Source organism: Natator depressus, chromosome 26 (genome assembly GCF_965152275.1).
Source record: "Natator depressus isolate rNatDep1 chromosome 26, rNatDep2.hap1, whole genome shotgun sequence".
In the NCBI taxonomy this organism is placed as follows: Eukaryota; Metazoa; Chordata; order Testudines; family Cheloniidae; genus Natator; species Natator depressus.
This window is the reverse complement of record NC_134259.1, coordinates 6,543,134-6,561,718: the sequence shown is the minus strand read 5'-3', so window position 1 is coordinate 6,561,718 and position 18,585 is coordinate 6,543,134. Positions and strand designations below refer to the sequence as shown.

At 44.9% G+C, this 18,585-nt stretch overlaps 1 protein-coding gene across 2 annotated transcripts in view; it reads left to right on the top strand.

Moving 5' to 3' along the window:
- The window catches only part of LOXL2 (lysyl oxidase like 2), an 86,805-nt gene that overhangs the window by 15,522 nt on the left and 52,698 nt on the right, over nucleotides 1-18,585 (top strand). For both annotated transcript variants that reach the window (XM_074940213.1, XM_074940212.1), the window contains one exon: nucleotides 892-1,067. In XM_074940213.1, coding sequence (XP_074796314.1) covers nucleotides 892-1,067 — 176 coding nt within the window. The remainder of the gene's footprint in view (nucleotides 1-891; nucleotides 1,068-18,585) is intronic.

Sequence of the window (18,585 nt, the reverse complement as noted above, 5' to 3'; positions counted from 1 at the left end):
GCCGCCGTCAGGGGAAGCTAGCTTTTACCACAAGGAAGTTTATGATTAAAGTCACTTTTGCCTGCCTTTCCTTCATGTGCTGCTGCAAATGGCAGAGGGGGGGGGGGTACGCAAGAAAAAAGGATTTTGTTCCACGCTGCGAAACAGGACTATCCGCAGCGGGACACGGTGCCTGGCATCCACTCATTACGGTGGGACTCAGATACAATGTGCTGAAAGCGCAGAACTCTCTGAGCACAGCATCAGTGTGGTGTCATGTGTCTATCTGAAATGACTACGCTACATGCTTCACGTTTTAAATTCAGCTTCAATACCGAAGGTGGGGAAGATTTGGAAAATTTGACTTGATTTTTGGATTCCCAACATGAGACGCATTTAAAGGAGCTGATTTTCAGAGGGTGGGAGCTCAGCACTGTCAGAAAATCAGGCCCCTGTAAGGTGTCTCAGCTTGGGGCCCCCAACTCATTAGTCACTTTGGGAATTCTTGGCTTGTGTATCTTAATGCAGACTTGGTTGCTATTGGACATTGAAGAACAGATCCTCAAATCAGTGTAGCTCCATTAACTTCAGTGGAGTGATGCTGATTTACACCATCTCAGGATCGAACCCTAAACACATATCTTATTCAACTTAACTGTTGTGTTTCTGGTTTATAAATATCTGAGGTGGGTCCTGCCCAGGCCTGGATAGACTGAATTGACTTGGCTGTTTTCTCAGTTTATTTAAGTAAAGATTTTAGACCTTCCTTTGACAGGAGTTACAGTGGGGAACACACACTTAGCAGAACTGGTGTGTCAGGCTCATTTTAGATCAATTATTATGGAATCTAGATTTACCATCTCTGCAGTTTGCCCGCTGATGTCTCAAGTCTTTCTATTCTTTCCTCCTCAGGCAAAATCTGGATGGACAATGTCCACTGTACTGGCAAAGAGGTGACGCTGGCAGCATGTACCACAAACGGCTGGGGTGTCACAGACTGCAAACACACCGAAGACGTGGGAATTGTCTGCAGTGAAAAGAGGATCCCTGGCTTCAAGTTTGACAAGTCGTTTCTCAACCAAATAGAGGTAAATGCACGTATAACTTGAAGGAACTGATCCAATGCCCATTGAAAGTCAATGGCAGGCTTCCCATGGTGTTCGGATCAGGCGCTATATCTGCCCAGGTGACGAAATTGTTGGGCTCAACCTGCAGCGTTCAGATCCGTGCTCAAACTTGCCTAGCACATGAGGTGTTCAGAGCTGGCGCTTCGATTGAAGCCCATGTCACGTGCTGGGTGTGAGGAAAAGATCCGATCTGGTATTTAACAGCACTGCATGATGCTTTCGTGAGTTGTCCTATGGATGGCTCTTCTCTTATCTACTTAGTCTTAATGTACACGTTACGATATAAGATATTGTGTTACAGCTCCTCCTCTGTGTAATGGGGTAATAATAGTTTCTACCACCCTTTGTCTGTCTTGTCTATTGAGACCAAAGGCCCCAGAGGCAGAGACTGTCAGCATCTAGCATAATGTGGCACTGATCTCATTCGAGACATCTAGCTGCTTCTGTAATATAAATAATCGAGAACAATAACATATAGTACCTTTTCAGAATGAAGAATCACAAGGCTCTTTACAAACTCTACACTGCTTACAAGAATCACCTCTGTCGGTACTAAAATACAGCTGATTGCGGGGTGAAACATATTTAATGCCAAACAACTCCTCTGCATGAGTCCTACTTCCTGTCTTAAGAATAGTATACAATCCGGCTATAACAGCAAACAAATATTCCAGGGTGTTTTCTTAGATTAATTTTTTGTCGGCAGTAAAATAAAGACACATGCTGTTATTTGTAAACAAACGTTTTTAGAATTTCTTCGTAGTATATGGGAAGGTACAAACCCAGTTATTTTTCCTTTGTGGATCACCTTTTACAAAAGTAAAAAATTATTGTACTTTAATAAGCATGGCCATCAAATCAGAAAGACACAACATGTGTGATACAGTCCTTGTAATTAGACAAATTCCTTATTTGTTAAAAGCTATGAATTATTGGGTGCCGTTTTCTATAGTCGTGATCTGGCTTCTCTTTGGGGTCTTATGGGCAAATTTGGGTACGACAGAGTTGTCCACGGACATGAGCAGATTCCGAGAGTTGTGGGTTTGAGTGGATTGACTTATAAGGCACTATTTAAAGAACTATTTATGTGCCGCTTGGCTAAAGGATGATGAAAGAGGGGCTGTGATAACTCTGCAGAGTGTCTGAAGGAGTTGAGGATTATTGTTAGGAGTGCTGGGAGGAAATTTAACAAGTGTAGGCAGGAGGTCCGGAAAAAGTTCTTAACTGGGAGGTTAGGCTATTCGGCCGTGGAATAGTTTCCCATGGGAAATGCTGACATCTCTGTTGCTTGAGTCATTTTAAAACTAGATTTGACAGACTCCTTGAGAATAAACTGCCAGGACGAATCCTATAGTGGAAAGAGAATGAGCTAGGTGAGCAAATAATTCTGTCCATCGTGGATTTCTGAGTGGCTTCAGGTTGCAAACGACTCATGATGACTCAGCGCAAAGTTGCTCTCTTTACAGTGTTGTAGTGTTTTAATATGCAAATACAGAGATCACCCTTTGTCATCATTCGCCAGCAGATCCCATCCAATTACCACAGTTATATCCGAGCCTAAGTATAAGGGGGAATCCATGGTATCTGAGCCACCACAGAGTGGTTTCTGTGCCTAAGTCCTGGCTTGGCTGTGGACACGTTTTACAACCTGCAACAATAGTGGATATGTGTTTTGGTTTTTTTTTTTAATGCACTTTTAAAACAAGATTATTCAAAGGACTGTTGGCTGTTCAATAACTAGCAATAACCTTTTAACATTTGGTTCCTACAGACTGCTCCACTGGAGGATGGTAAATATAATTTGGATGGTGAAGAAATGTAGCACTCCCTGTTTAAGAATGCGTGGGCCATGGCCTAGTGGGTCACCACACACACTAGTTCTGTAGTAATCTCAGATCCTCCCAGCATATGTGTGGTGTCGATGGGGTGATCTCAGCCGTTAGAAGGAAGAGGGTGCCGTTTGCATTACGGAATCAGTCACCGGAGACGCTGGTCCCGGAGCTGCAAATGTAGCGGTTGTTGTGAGTCTGTGAAGGAGGGGGAAAGCTCTCCAGGATGAAGGGGATGGTGGAAGACTTTCACCTGTGCACTCTTCAAACTGTCTGATGTTCCGAGTCACTGTCTGAGTGAATTTACGGTCCATGACTCTTATTGCCAGGCTCATGGGTTCAGGCTCCACATTGGGTGGCACTATATAGCTGCCCCGTTTGAGCAGACTGTGGGGTTTGAATCCGTGATCTTCACTGCTAAAGCCGGGGCCTCTACTGCTTGAGCTTAAGGACTTCAGCCTCCTAAGATGGTTACTGTGGCAGACTCATAAACCTCTTGTGTGGACCAGCCACTCGAGGAGGACATAGGCCCACACTCTCCTAGTATGAGTGGCACATGCATTGACATTCACACCTGAGTGGAAAGAAAACCCCAGGCCAGAAGCCCTAGCCACCCTCCACTTTGCAGCAGAATGACAGAGAGGAAATGCATTGGTGGTGTTGTGAAAAAGGAGAAAAATACTGATGGTGGGTTTTTTTTGTTTTTGGGGGTTTTTTCTGGAGCGCTGATTCAGTGGTTAGAGCAGAGGACCGAGAGTTCTGGCTCAGTCACTAACTAGCTGTGGCCTTGGGGAAAGCCATTTAGTATCTGTGTATCTGTTTCCCCACCTGACACGACTGACCTACCTCACGGGGCTGCTGTGTAACTTCAACTGGGGAACGCGTAAAGAGCTTTGAGACAATCTTGTGAAAGGCGTCGCAGCTGTGCAAGGAATTGCTACAGTGGCTTTCTCCCGTTTCCCATCACCATCCCCTTAGCAGCTTCCCATAAATGAGTAAGAAGGGAAATGAGGCCTTTCGTATCCTAACAGGGATCTCTCAGTGACCAGGTCAATGGCACCATTGTTTATAGGGGAGTATATACAAAATCCTGGAATATCAGAGATGGCTTTGGCAGATGCTTGCTTCTCCATAGCCACCTGGGAATTATCAGCACAGAGGCTGGAGGAAAACATGCATCAGTCTAGACAGAGGTCATCTCGCTTGGGGATGCTTCCGATATTAATCATAAATTCTAGAGCTCTAGTGCTTAGCTAATGGAAAAGCAGAGCGTTTGACTAATGAGTTAAGCACATTGGGTTAACTTAGAGCTGGTTTATTCCGACTTTTGTTGCTTTTGAGGCTTTAATTCATTTTATACATTCCAAGCAAAGTTTAAGCAGTGTAAATGATGCAGATGTGAGTCACTAGCAAGATCCCACAGGAGTAGGAAAAGGTGTGAAATAAGTTAAATTCTCCACTGCCTGGCTGATCTCTGAGGCTCTCGGACTAATCAGGCTAAAGGACAGTAGCAGCCCTCCTGGGACTAGCAGGGGAGCGCTGGTGACTTAAGCATATTGTGTTTGCAAAGAAAGTGGAACTGATCTTTTAGGGGCCTGAGTACCCTCAATCTGTCTAGTTTCTTATAAGACCCCATTCTGATGTCAGTAAACATTTTTATTACCATTACCAGTTGAGGCAGAGGGGAGAGTAAATCACCTGGGCCAAAGACCACACAGGAAATCTGTGGACTGAAAGAACTGAACCCGCATCTCCTTAATCTTGGGACAATGCGGTTACCACAAAATCATTCTTCCTCTTGTGTCAATGGAAAGTTGCCGTGTCTACCTTAGTAAAGGCTGCAGAATCAGCTCCTTAGTCGAGCTCTATTGCTATGACACATGCAGCCCTTTCTTTCTATTAGAGGCTTGAACACGGTGGGATAATTTGGATGACCCTTGTATCTAGCTGCATTTATTTATGACCTAATAATCATAGAATCATAGAATATCAGGGTTGGAAGGGACCTCAGGAGGTCATCTAGTCCAACCCTCTGCTCAAAGCAGGACCAACCCCAACTAAATCATCCCAGCCAGGGCGTTGTCAAGCCTGACCTTAAAAACTTCAAAGGAAGGAGATTCCACCACCTCCCTAGGTAACGCATTCCAGTGTTTCACCACCCTCCTAGTGAAAAAGTGTTTCCTCATATCCAACCTAAACCTCCCCCACTGCAACTTGAGACCATTGCTTCTTGTTCTGTCATCTGCCACCACTGAGAACAGCCGAGCTCCATCCTCTTGAAACCCCCCTTCAGGTAGTTGAAGGTTGATAGAAAATCCTCCCTCAGTCTTCTCGTCTGCAGACTAAATAACCCCAGTTCCCTCAGCCTCTCCTCGTAAGTCATGTGCCCCAGCCTCCGAATCATTTTTGTTGCCCTCTGCTGGACTCTCTCCAATTTGTCCACATCCCTTCTGTAGTGGGGGGACCAAAATTGGACGCAGTACTCCAGGTGTGGCCTCACCAGTGCCCAACAGAGGGGAATAATCACTTCCCTCGATCTGCTGGCAGTGCTCCTACTACTGCAGCCCGATATGCAGTTGGCGTTCTTGGCAACAAGGGCGCGCTGCTGACTCATATCCAGCTTCTCATCCATTGTAATCCCCAGGTCCTTTTCTGCAGAACTGCTGCTGAGCCATTCGGTCCCCAGCCTGTAGCAGTGCATGGGATTCTTCCGGACTAAGTCCAGGACTCTGCACTTGTCCCTGTTGAACCTCGTCAAATATCTTTTGGCCCAAACCTCCAATTGGTCTAGGTCACTTGGACCCTCTCCCTACCCTCCAGCGTATCTACCTCTCCCCCCAGTTTAGTGTCATCCGCGAACTTGCTGAGGGTGCAATCCACCCCATCCTCCAGATCATCATCTAAATCTCTAGGCACTTCACAAAGGAGGGAAATTGGGGCAAACTGCGGTACAGGGAGGTGAAGTGTCACCCAACAGATCAGTTGCAGCGCCTGCAATAGAATGCAGATCTCCTGAGTCCCAGTTTATTGTCTTATCCGCTCGGCTGCACAGCCTCCCTGCGAAAGTGGTCTGGCTTTCACCAGGAGCTCCAAGCAGAGCTCGGCACCTCTGAAGATCAGGCCTCTCTTATTTAGGTGCCTAAATATGGATTTAGAGTCCTAAGTGTAGGCGCCTGGGCTTGAAAAGTTTGGCCTCTAATTATAGCATGAAAGGGAGATAAAAGCCTGAGTTTTGGCTGGTGCATGCGACGATCTCCTGAAACCTTTCAAAGGCAGAACGGAAAGAAGGGGTTAGTTCTCGAAATCCCTCTCCTTCCCCCTGCTAGCATTGATTGATGCTATTGATTGTTGGCGCACGCCAGTTGGTGTAGCTCAGTTAAAGTCAGTGGAGTTATGCCGTTTTCCACCCGCTGAGAATTTGGTCCAATATTGGTATGTTCCTATCTCCTGCACATCACTTTGCCTGAACTGTTGGAGCCTCCTAAACAGGATAAAAACATACTCTTGCTCCTACTGTGCACAACCAAACCCATTTTATCACATCCCTCTGAGAGGTCAGGGCATGCTGGCAGGTCCTCTCTTCTGCTGCTTTATTACAGCAAGATCACAGACCAAGGCGAAGGGTGATCGGCTATGAATTTTAAAATTCCATTCCAAAGATATTTTTCAGTAACAGTTAGCTGCTAAATATCTAACCTTCTCCCCCCGGGGCTAATCTTCACTTTATCTTGTTAGCAGCTGGCATGACATAGTTTCAAGCCAAAGGTGATGAGATCAGAGGGTCATAAGATCCGAAACAGGGAGGTCAAGGTGCCTGTGTGAATGAATGTTGAAAGTCTTTGCTTTTCCATTGCACATCTTGCTCAGATTCACCAAAGGAAACGGTGGTTTTGTACACTCCCACTTTTTCACTTCTAGTGCACCTGATGCAGTCTTCTCCCACTCATCCGCTTCTTCCAGTTGGAAGGATTCTGGTAGCCTGAAATTCTTTATTCAGTAGGAGCATCTCGGCCTGGTCTAGGTGAGAAAATTCCACTAGTTTAACTTGAATCGCTTTTTAAACCGATGCAAACCTCCCATGTGGATGCCCTTAGTTTAGTTTAATTTTAAACCAATTCCTAATCGATTTAAGATTAATCAAAATAAACTTGGTTTAAGCCAAAATAAGGGGCTTTAAAACTGCAGCTTTAACAAATCCAGTGCCTCTTTCTCACATAGAAAGGCCTAATTTTTTAACAACTGTGACCTTTTCCTAAATGAATGCTTAGGAGGATTGTGTGGCTATGTACGATGGAACCTGCTTATGTGGGTGAGTTCAGTTACGTCACTTCGCTGTCAGGATTTATTGTAGATGCCCCAGATTTCTTGAGCTGATTTTCATGCTTTATAGTGATACTCCAGTCCACTTTCAAGTGAAGTTTCTCTCTGATATAAGTGGGTTCTGAGTGCTAATCCTATGGATTATCAGATGCTGCCACTGCAAAATGTTTTAATCTAAGGCTTTGTCTACACCACGCTAAAACACCTGTGGCTAGCCTGTGTCATCTGACTCAGGCTTATAGGTTTGGGCTGCAGGGCTATAAAATTGCAGTGTAGATGTCAGGGCTCAGGCCGGAGTCTGGGCTGTGAGACTCCTTGAGGTGGGAGGGTCCCAGAGCCCTGGCCTCAGCCCAAGCCTGGATATCTACCCTGCAATTTTATAGCCCTGCAGCCCAAGCCCTGCGAGCCCAAGTCAGCTGACGTGGGCCAGCCACAGGTGTTTTTATTGCAGTGTAGGCATGTCCTCGGGGTTATCGATTCCTGAGTTCTATTACCAGACCTGCCACTGACTCCTTATGTGACCATGGGACAGACTTTTAACCTCTCTGTGTTAGATTTTTCCCATCTGTAATATGGGGATCATATGCCACAGCCCCCTTGGGAGATAGGTAAGAAAGATTACTTGTTTGGAAAGTGCCTTGAGATCCTCCTGGGATAAACACTTTAGAACTATAAAGTATTATTAAGATTTAATACAGAAGGCTAGATCATGAGCTGGTGTAAATTGATGTAGCTCCATTTCAGTGGGACTCAGTCAGTAGAGGTATGCAGGCTTACACCAGCTGAGGATTTGACCCAGGTTCCTAAAATCAAACGGGCAAAATCTTTACACTCTTCAGAAGCAACATTATATCCCTTTAGCAAAGGTTATTTTTATTGGAAAATGTCCCTCGGGTTCCTAATCTGGAAACACTGCAAGTAAAGCATGTAGGATGAAATTTTCCAGAGATGACTGTAAAAAGCTTGGTCTGTGTGTATGATGATCAGAGAGACTTTTTTTCCATTACAGCTCTTTTCATAGTCTGAGGATTGTGTCTCTTTTCTTCCCTGCTCCTTCCGACCCCATCCTGACATGAAAGAATATACCTGCTCATTGCTTCTGTGAAGCAATAATTCTTCTCGCAGCTGAACAAAGGGAGCCTTCCCCAGAGCTTTTCAGTCACATGCATCAGTGTCCTTAAGTCCCCTTCCTTCAGCAATGTGGGGGTTCTTGTATGATGGAAAAGCTGATGGTTACAGACAGAACCTTGAGGCACAGCTGTTTAAACTGTTACCACTGGTTCATGCTGCGTGGCAAGGAGGTATTATTATAGCCCTTTGCCCGCTTCATCTGATGATCTCAAAGTGCTTTATTAATACGGCTTAATTCATCCTCACAACCCCCCAGGGAGCCCATTATCCCTCTCTTACAAATGGGGAAACCGAGACACGGGAAGGTGAAATCTTTCCTAATGCCACCGAGGAGTCCCTGTTAGAAGTGGGAACGGAACTCAGACGTACTGACTCACAGACCCCTGTCTGAACCACTAGATCCCACTCCTTCCATCACGAGAAATTTCTCTCTCTAACCCTTACAGCACTGAGATTAGTTCTCTGGGAGCGGCACTGAGGAATGGATGAGGAGACTTTTTTCCATTCTCTATAAACCACCTTTCTCACTCTCAGCTCGTCTTCCTGTTCCCCTGGGAGCTCTCCCTAGTCGCTGCCACCCAGTTCCCCACCGCAGCCCATGCCACACCACTTTGGCGCCTTCCCTGATCCTCCCTGGCCATCACGCCTATCCAACCCTCCTCCTCCTCCCTACTGGTTCCCAACAAGAACCAGTAGCAGGGGAAAGCTGGTCACGGGGGTGAGCACAGCCCAGAGATGACCAAGGTTTTTGGCTGAAAATGGGACAGCATTTGCTCTGACCTGCCGTACCTCCATGCTGCTTGATGCTTTAGCATTCCTCATAGTGCCCTCAAAGCCTACGTGTCGGACAGCAGGTGTCTGTCTACACTTAAAACGTAACAGCGGCACAGCTGTGTCACTGTAGCGCTTCCATGTAGACACTCACTACGGTGACAGGAGGGGTTCTCGTCACTTGAGATAATCCACCTCCTTTAGAGGCGATACCTAGTTTGATGGAACAATTCTTCTGTCGACCTAGTGCTGTCTACACAGGGAGTTTAGACCAGCGTAGCTACATCTCTCCAGGGGTGTGGATTTCACACCCCTGACAGACATAGCTATTATGAAGTGAGTTTTCAGTGTAGACCAGCCCTGAGCAGAGCTCCTTTTGAAGCTGGACATTTCTTCTGGGGATTTGAAGAAACTTGTTACTATCTATGGGTAAGAACTCTAATCATCTCAACAAAGGGGATATTGTATACACACCCTGTCACAGACCCACTGCTGCTGACGTTGTGTCCCCAGTATTGCATTCATGGCTTGGTGAATCCAGGCCCCTCACTGTAAGCCAAGCGGTGAACTCTTGATACCCACTGGTACAGCAATTGCCTCAGCTGTCCCGTTACTTTCAGTAGGGTTTGTGATCTGGTCCTGTGGGAAGACTCATTGTCAGGCAACAAATGGGTTAAGAGAGAGACAGGCTTGAGACAGAAATGTCACAACCAAGCGTTAGTGATGGAAGATCTGCAACGCATGGCGAGACACCAGGCTAGAAAGAACAGATTTATCTTAGGGCAAATTTTCAACCATTCCAAAAAGCTCTTCATTCCTGCCAGATATTTTCTGTGGTCATGGCATGATTTACCCTGGAGATTTGTTCAAAGGATCATTTCTTGGGGGTGATCCTAAAAATGCACATACCAGAGCAGCCCCATGAATGTGCTGCTGGCTTGTGAGAATTAGCCTGCTGCCTCTTCTCCTTGGCTGTGCAAATACTCGGCTTTCCAACGTTAGGAAAGGAGTATTTGCTCAGCTCTACTGGGAAGTTTAAATTACAGTGAGTGAATATTACAGAGGGAAATTTTCTCTCCTGGAAAAAAAAAAAAAGTGCATAGTCTAAATACCCAGACAGCGTCTCATTGATGTTACGAGAGCAGGGACCTGTGGCTTGGGCTTGTTTGCTAATACCTCTTTGCCTCTGTGAACCTTAAAAGGGAAAGGCAGGTAAATCTTTCACTGCTGAGAGTAGTCCCCTCTCTCCACTTCATCAGTCTTATCTGTGTGTAATAGTAAGCAGCATGCCACTAAGGGGTTAAAAAGCAACAGTCTTGGAGTGGAAGCACGGCAGGTGTGTGGCTAACCATATTCTAATAGGGTTTCTGCATGTGAATGGAAAGGGAGCACAGAAGGAGTAATGTGGAGTGCTTGTCAATGCTGAGCTTAGTGAATGAAAAGACAGGCAAATTGAATTTGTGCATCTATTTACTGCAGTCTTTACATGTGTACTTACATGGATATGGCTATACGTACATACACATTATAGAATACACATGGCCAAATTCATCCCTGGTGTAACTCCATTGTCTTCAGGGAGGTGGGTTTATCTCATTACGTTGTATCCACGTTTTAGAACTTATTCTGCATTCCATTTTTTAAACTCCAGATAAAGCTTGAAGCTGTGTTCTCTCTGATCCACACTAGTGGCCAGATTTATAGCTTGGATCTAACCATGATTGTGGAGCGTATAACCGAGGCTATTTGTAGTGGCATGGCTTCTAGACAGACAATGAGATTGATCGGATGCTTCTAAGGCCCTACTAGCCGTAAGCAGGGTGAGTGCCAGGGGGAAAAAGTAAATCAGGTGGTTCTTGGGGGGTCAGTGTATGTCTATGAATACACTCCTGCATTGATCATTGGATTTCCTTGGGAGCATATAAGAAAGGAACAATAAGTGTTATAAATACATATTCTGAGTAGCAATAATAGCTACTCTGCAAAATGTAAGGCCTGGCAATTTTAGCTCCTTTCACCCAAGGATCTCCAAGCACTTTTTTATAATCATTTAATTCAACTTTTCAATGCCCCTTTGTCCTAGATGCCCATTTTGCAGATGGTGTAAAGAAGCAAGAAAGGCTAGGGACCGGATTTTTCAGTGAATCGCTCAAAAACCAAGTAATGGAGGGAAAGCATTTGGAATAGAACCCAACAGTCCTGACTCCCCGCCCCTAGACACACTGCCTTGCCCATTCCTCTGCTAATTTACAATGAAAAATGATACTGACCCAGGGTAGACGAAGAATGATCTAAACCAAACAATCTCTGCATCATGGGATTGATTTTTCAGTTACACTGAGGCCCCTTGACACCAGTCTGGCAGTGTAAAGGTGCCTTCAAAGCGGGTGGAAATGTACTCTGTACCTGCTTTAAGACCCCTTTCCATGCCAGAGTGGGGTAAAATGAGCCTTAGTGTAAATGAAAAACATTTGGGACTCGATTCTCAAAGGCTTCACCAGACGTTGACAGCTGGCATCGAATTCGTTCTGATGTTGGTGTTCTCCACAAAAGCATGAGTGAAGGATATAGGCTTTCTGCCGTAACTTTTCACGGCCTGCTTTTCAAATAGCTTGTCTCGCCACCTCGTGTTGTCTAAATATAGTTAAAACATACTTAGCAATTTTATGGTCTACAGTAACAGGATCCTACTATAATTTTTAAAAGTAGACACATGGTAGGTGGTTGTCTTTTTTTTTTTTTTTTTTTCTTTTTTAAAGTATCTCAAAAACATCCTTTAAAAAATATTTGTTAATTCTGCCCCTTCACTTAATATAGGATTCACTACTAAGTATACTTAATGGCCGCAGCTTTTAGATATTTGCAAATAAAGCTGGGTCTAAATTCCAGCACTTAGCTAGACTGTGGGTAGAACTGTCTGTAGGCATGGTTCCTCCCATGGGGAGGAACACAGTTAAGTCCTGCCTATGTTACAGCTTTTAACCATGTTGTTCTGGGCTCTGTTGACTAGGTGGTGTTTGTAGTGTATAATCTGCTTCAGACAGAACGATTTGGGACTCCGGATGGGATGTGCAGGATTTGGGGGGGAACCTATCCTCTTACGATGTTCTGCAACTTTTAAATCTTCCTTACCATCTAGTTCCTTTTGTATAAATGAATGAGGTTTTCCTGTGGGCATGGCAGGCTTGATCTAGTTGGTGGGATTCCAGGCTAGAAAATATGGCCAAGGGCCTGTTCTAATTTCCAGCACTGAAGAGTAGTGTTCCCTAGAGATGGTGTGCACTTTTGTCCAAAGCTTTCTCATGCACCCATCTCTGCAGTATCTCAGGAACCATCAACAATAATTAATATTGTGGTCCAATTTGGCTGGCCACTCATAAGCTGCCTTGTCTTCTAAAAGGTCACTTCAGAGGGTGGTTCATTAATCCTCTGAGCCAATGAATGGAGTCATCTTGTTGATGATGAATAGAAGCGGGTACCAGAACTGAATTGGACAGGTAGGCTGGTCTATCCCATCTATTAGGGCCAGCTCCAAAGCCTATACAATGAATGAAGAGATCTCTGTTGATTAAATGGGCTCTAGATCAGGCCATTAATGAACACCCCTCGAAAGAATGACTTAATCATTGGCTTAGAGAAGTGCCCTAGCAGTACCAGTTTAGGGTAAGTTTAGACCAAAGTAGCTATTTTATACGTAGAAAGGAAATGTTTATCACTCTTCCCTATCTAGATTATGGCTAGAAGTGCACAAATAACATAAAAAGCTTCTCTCTCTCTCACCAGCAGAAGCGGGTCCAATAAAAGATATGACCTCCCGCATGTGGGCTCTCTAATATCCAGGGACTGACACTGCTACAACACCACTGCATACAAATAAAATATAGTCCTCTAAAAAGTTACACTGAACTTTAGGAATGGCTAGCCAAGGGGATACTGAGCTTTTTAAAGTACCTCTTGGCCATTGGTTAGAATCCAGAGCAAGTCACCGTCTAATGGTCTTCAACGACCCATGTGGCATGAGGTTGATGGCTCTGAGTCTACCTCACGAAAAGCATCACCATGTTTTCCACTCAGTCTCAGCAAAGAGGCCAAAGGTGGAAAGGGTTACAGGGAACATCCTCTTCTCTTGCCCCTGGACGGTTGCTCTTTCATGGTGAGAGGTGGCTGTGAGCTCCTCAGGGCAGGCAACTCTTCTGTGTTTCTGGGGAGCACCTAGCACACTCTGGGCACCAGTGCAAATAAATGATAAGTAACATGTGGGTGAAGAGAGATGCGTGAAGGAAATTTGGTATTGCTTTTACTCCTGTGTGTCCTTCTTCTGAGCAAAATGGAGGATGTCAGTCTGCCAGGCCAGCTCAAACCAATAGTATTTATTTATTCATTCATTCATTCATTCATTCATATTATGGCTGCACCTTAGAATCCCAATCATAGGCCAGAACCCCATTGTGCTAGGCACTGTACAAACACAGAACAAAAAGTTAGTCCTTGCTCCAAAGAGCCATGCAATCAACTAACTTGATTCCTACTTGTCAGAGCGACAGCAGTACTGGTGAAAGTTGCTGACTTTTCAGTCCTGGAAACTGAAAAGCCCCATTTATCCACAGAGCAGATTAAATCCAGGATACAAGATTTCACATATACATCTTGTTTTCTGACTTACCCACTCTGAAGTATTCTTGGCGTGAACAGTTTTATTTTCTTGTTTGTTATGGCAACTCTGTTTTACTCTTTCTCTGTGTCAGTTTAAATGTTTACTTCTCTCTAAATGCAAACCCGCCCGCCACATAAACGTGTGTCGGGGGGGGGGGGGGGGAGGGGGAAATCTGGGCATTTGTTCTTGCAGCCAAAGCCCAGACAAACATCAATTAAAGTGCAGCCATGTTAAACCAATGGGTTGGTTTAATGCTATAAATTTGCAGTGCTGCTTTCCACTTGCTCAAGTGGTTCCTTCTGTTTGGGTTGTGGCTGTCGCTTTGATGAGCTGGGAGGGCGGTGGCTCTGATGGCAGGTTTGGCGGTCCCGTGCGGTCTCCTGACAGAAGTTCTGAGTTGGGCAGCAGATAGACCTGAGAAGGCGATGTTCTCTGGTTCGGAAAGAGACCGAGGTATAATCTGCTGCAGGTCAGCCCGAGTTTGCAAGTCCATCCGGCAGCAATGGCCTTGCTAGGTTTTCTCATGGGGTACAGTCAACCCCTTTCTACTTTATATTGCCTCCCCCGAAGCAACTTGCCACCATTAATGAACTTATCCTCAGAGCACTTCTGCGAGGGAGACAAGTATCCTCCTTCTCTTGGACTGAAGCGACCACTTGTCACAATGAAGAATCTCCATGATACTGCATGCTGCTATTCTCTGTCTCATGTCCGCCAGCTGATCCTCTCCCCTAGCATTTCCCCTTTGTCACCTCCATGCTGGCAACTTACAGTGCAAAGGGTGAGGCTGCTTGTGAAGCCCTTCACTGTGCAGCAAAAGCCTCTGCAATTTGTATTGCATTAGTTCCTAAAAGCTCCCAACGTTCACAAAGACCTCATCATGTTAGGTGCTGGGGTCCCTGCCTCGAAGCGCTTATAATCTAAGTAATAGTCTTCGGGCATTGCTCCCTCAAGGCTCTCCTGATCTTAAGGGAGCTTCCATGTCCTACCTCATCTATATTACCATGCTTACTTCACATCTGGGACACTGGGTTATTCTTAAGTCCATGGTACTCAGCAGAAGCATGTATGGGTGGTTCCATATGTTCAAACCAAGACAGATCTCCTATACATTAGTGCATGGGGAATGGGTGGAGAAATAGTTTGGTTTTAAAAGTCACTTTAAGTATATGGAGTTAGTTGGGTAATGCCTTCGTTGTGATGGGGGAGCCGATAAACTCTTTGTTACCGTTGCTTTAATAAAGGAGAGGAGGACTCTCTGCGGTGCGCGTAGGGCTGTATGGAGACGTTTTTTGATAAAAAGTATAAATAGATGGCCAGTCTGTTGAGTTGCAACCCTCGTGACTTTGTGCTTTGGAAGCAAATACATCTTGGGAAGTGGTTTTTTAGAACTTGACGGTGACTAAAATAAAAAGATGTTTACGTAGCTGTGGGGACAGTGGGATAGGCCAGGCATTTGGAAAAGAAGTGTAAATAGAGAAGATGGATGAGGAGGAAGACGGTGGATCAGCAGTAGGTGAATTGTGGCTCTTGCCAACAAGGCTGGAGGACTGGAAAATTCAACCTTTAATCTATTTTCTAAGGTTTTATAAGGAGACAGCATAGCCCAGTGGATAGAGCACTGGGCTGGGTCTCAAAGTGGGTTCTGTTCATGGCATGACCACTGGCCTGCTGGATGATCTTGGGTGAGTCACTTTGCTGCCTTGTGCCTCAGTTTCCCCATCTGTAAAATGAGGATAATGATAGCTACCTCCTTTTGTGAAGTATTGTGAGATCTACTGATGTACAACATTAGATACAAGCTAGGTATCGCAAGAAGGCGGATTGTGTACCTACTTCTCCTCGTGATCCAAAATATAATTAGTGCACATCTAGAATGGAGATGAATTTAAATTCCTACCGTCTTATGAGGCTGCATCTTTCCATGTGTGCTGGTTTCATGAGCAGGATTCACACTTACATCTCTCGGATGGTGATCTCACCAGGAACTTTTGCATTTTGACAGGTGTAAAAGGCCTCATCAGGCCCAGAAATGTATTCCAGTGCTGAGCTCAGCTTATTATTGGCCTGGCTACTCCTGAAGTGGTCATGAGGGTGAAGGAAACACGTGGCTTGGCCAGTGCTTTGATAATGAGCAGAGCTTTCATTCCCTTTGATTTCCTCATGTAGCTTCCTCCATTTTTAAAATGGCCTTGGAAGGAGCTGGCACCGTAAATGGATCAAACCTACTGCCTGATGTCTGGGTCCAAAAGAAGGATGAAGGGTTTTCCCCCTGCTAGTCATATCTGTTTAAACAGTTTTGTGAACTAATTTCAGCCAATGGTGTATTTGCGGACTGTTCGCTTTGATTTGCTACTTGTTACTCATAGCGGTGCGTTTACTTGCAATATATTGTCCAGCCTGATCTCTTTGTGTGCTGTATAGTGTTCTAGACATGGTGTGGTCCCTGGTAAACGAAGGAGACAAAGCTGGAAGTCAAACTGTGTGGAAGTCTGTTTGTCTGTAGTATGCTTTCTTTAATAAATGCTTCCTGTTTAAGGTATGTAATGATATATGGAATCATACTACTAGTATGATTGGTCACCAAGATCACATGGAATTGTTCCTGCTACCTGATTGGATGACTAAAGCTTTCTAAAACAGGAGAACTGTGAGTACAGAATAACCAAAATTCCTGTTAGAGTAGAGACCTTGGGAATGTGTTAAATGCAAGTATCCGTACAAAGAATAGCTGTTTCCCAAACTTTCATGTGAATATATACATGTATATTTGTAAATAAACAGGATCATGAACATGGTTGAACCAAATAGCTCCAAGCTACATCCAAACAAGCACTTCCAAGCATTGTTTTTGCAGTTCTCATTCAGCTCTAACGATGGTAACATAATATTAGAAGGTAGAGAGGCAAAATCCCACAACATGATGAATGGTCAAGGCAGAAATCCCCCTCTGGGCTTAGCTTGACCCTTCATTTTAGGATAAGTCACCAGTTCAGAACCACTGACTCATAGTTATGTGTTGAAAAGCATTCAGCTTGCTTATCTGTCAATGAGCACAAGCTGCTCAGACTAGATCGTCCTATCGGTGCCTTGGCTGGCTCCCTCATGATGTAGTTGCGTGGGTGTATGTTTAATGTGGCAATTGAGCTTCCCTTCTGAAAAGCCCATCTGTTGTGGTTTGCTGAAGTCCCCTAAGATCCCTTCTCCTCTGGGATCAGTCTCTCTTTTTTTTTTTTTTTAACGTTGACGGAAAGCCTGAGGAATGTCAAACTGGGACGGTTCAGCTGGGATGGAAAAAAACTAGCTGAGCTGAAGTAGATAATGAAGGAAGACAGTCATTGCTCTTCTAAACAGAATGCTGTGAGCCTGCTAGCTAGGAGGGCAAAATGCATTAGCAGCTATTTACAGAGTGATGCCGTGGGCCCTGGGCCTAAGGATTTTAATTGCAAAAAGGATATAAACTGTCATTTCTTCTGCTTCCTCTGTAAAAACCAAGGGCTGTTCTGTGCTGGGGATCCAAGAGGGCAAGAGGAGCCTTCTCTATCCTCCCATCTTATGTCCCTGTGCATGGTTTAGTCTGATCTCTGTCCTTGTGCTCCTGTAACCTTGCCAGATTGCAGACCCTTGCCTTGACAGCTCCAGCACATGCATCAGCTAACAGGGGTGAGCCGACGTGCTGGGGAGCAAATGCTGCACCATTAGGCCAATACTGCTGCTGTGTGCCTTGGAGCCCCGGAGCAGCACCACGCTGTGGGAGTTTCCAAAAAGCCTAAGGGATTGTGGTGCCTAATTCTTTGGGAATTAGGCACTTCACTCTTGGAAAATCCCTGTCTAAAGCCATGATCTAGCCCCTTTGTGGCTATAGCAATACTAAAGGGAATAAACAAGCAGATTTTCTGCCACCTCCCTGATTTTTTGTTTTGTTTTTGCTTTGCATTTTTTAATGACGTATGAATAGTAGATCCTGAGGGATGGGGACCAGATTCCCAGGACTAAGAAAGCAGATCCATTCTGATCTGTGCATTAATCTGCATCCACATGGGTGTTTAAAGGACAGAACTGTCACAAGGAGCAAGTTGGGGGAGAGGCGATTAGTGGATATAGAAGGATATGTTTGTTTTGCCTAATGCAAAACAGATGGCAAATGGTGACAGGAAAAAATTTGAAGGTTGTGTGAGCCTTCTGCAATTGGATCTAAAGCTGTGAGAAAGCATCTGATTCAGACGGGGGAACCAAACCAGGTGAGATTCACGTGAACTTATTTGAAGCTGGGACTCTTTTTTTCTTGAAAACTCGCAACAAAACTTTTATTTTTACTGTCTTTTGCACACTCTGAGGCTGAGACTTGTGGTTTGGTAAGCAGCCTTGGCTGCTGGTTACATGGTAGATGTTGTATCCAAGGCTGTAGAGGAGGAGTGAGGAAACTCAATACAGACTTGAGAAAAGTGGGAGGAAGCAGGAGGGAACAAATAGATGGTTCAAACTGTTACAGTTCTTGGAATTGTAGTTTGATTTATGGATTTGCATTTGAGTAGCTCCTCGAGGTCTCAGCCAAGATTAGGTCCTCATGGTGCTAGGCATTATGCAAACACACACAAGAGACAGCCCTACTGTGAAGAGTTTACAATTCAATAGACAAGACAGGCAGAAGGTGGAAGAAAGGAGGTATCATTAACCCGTTTCATGGACTGCATACTGGGTAATGACATGAGAGGACTCCCTGCTTGTAAAACTCAACTGGCTCTTTATTAAGAGAACTATTGACAGAGATGTT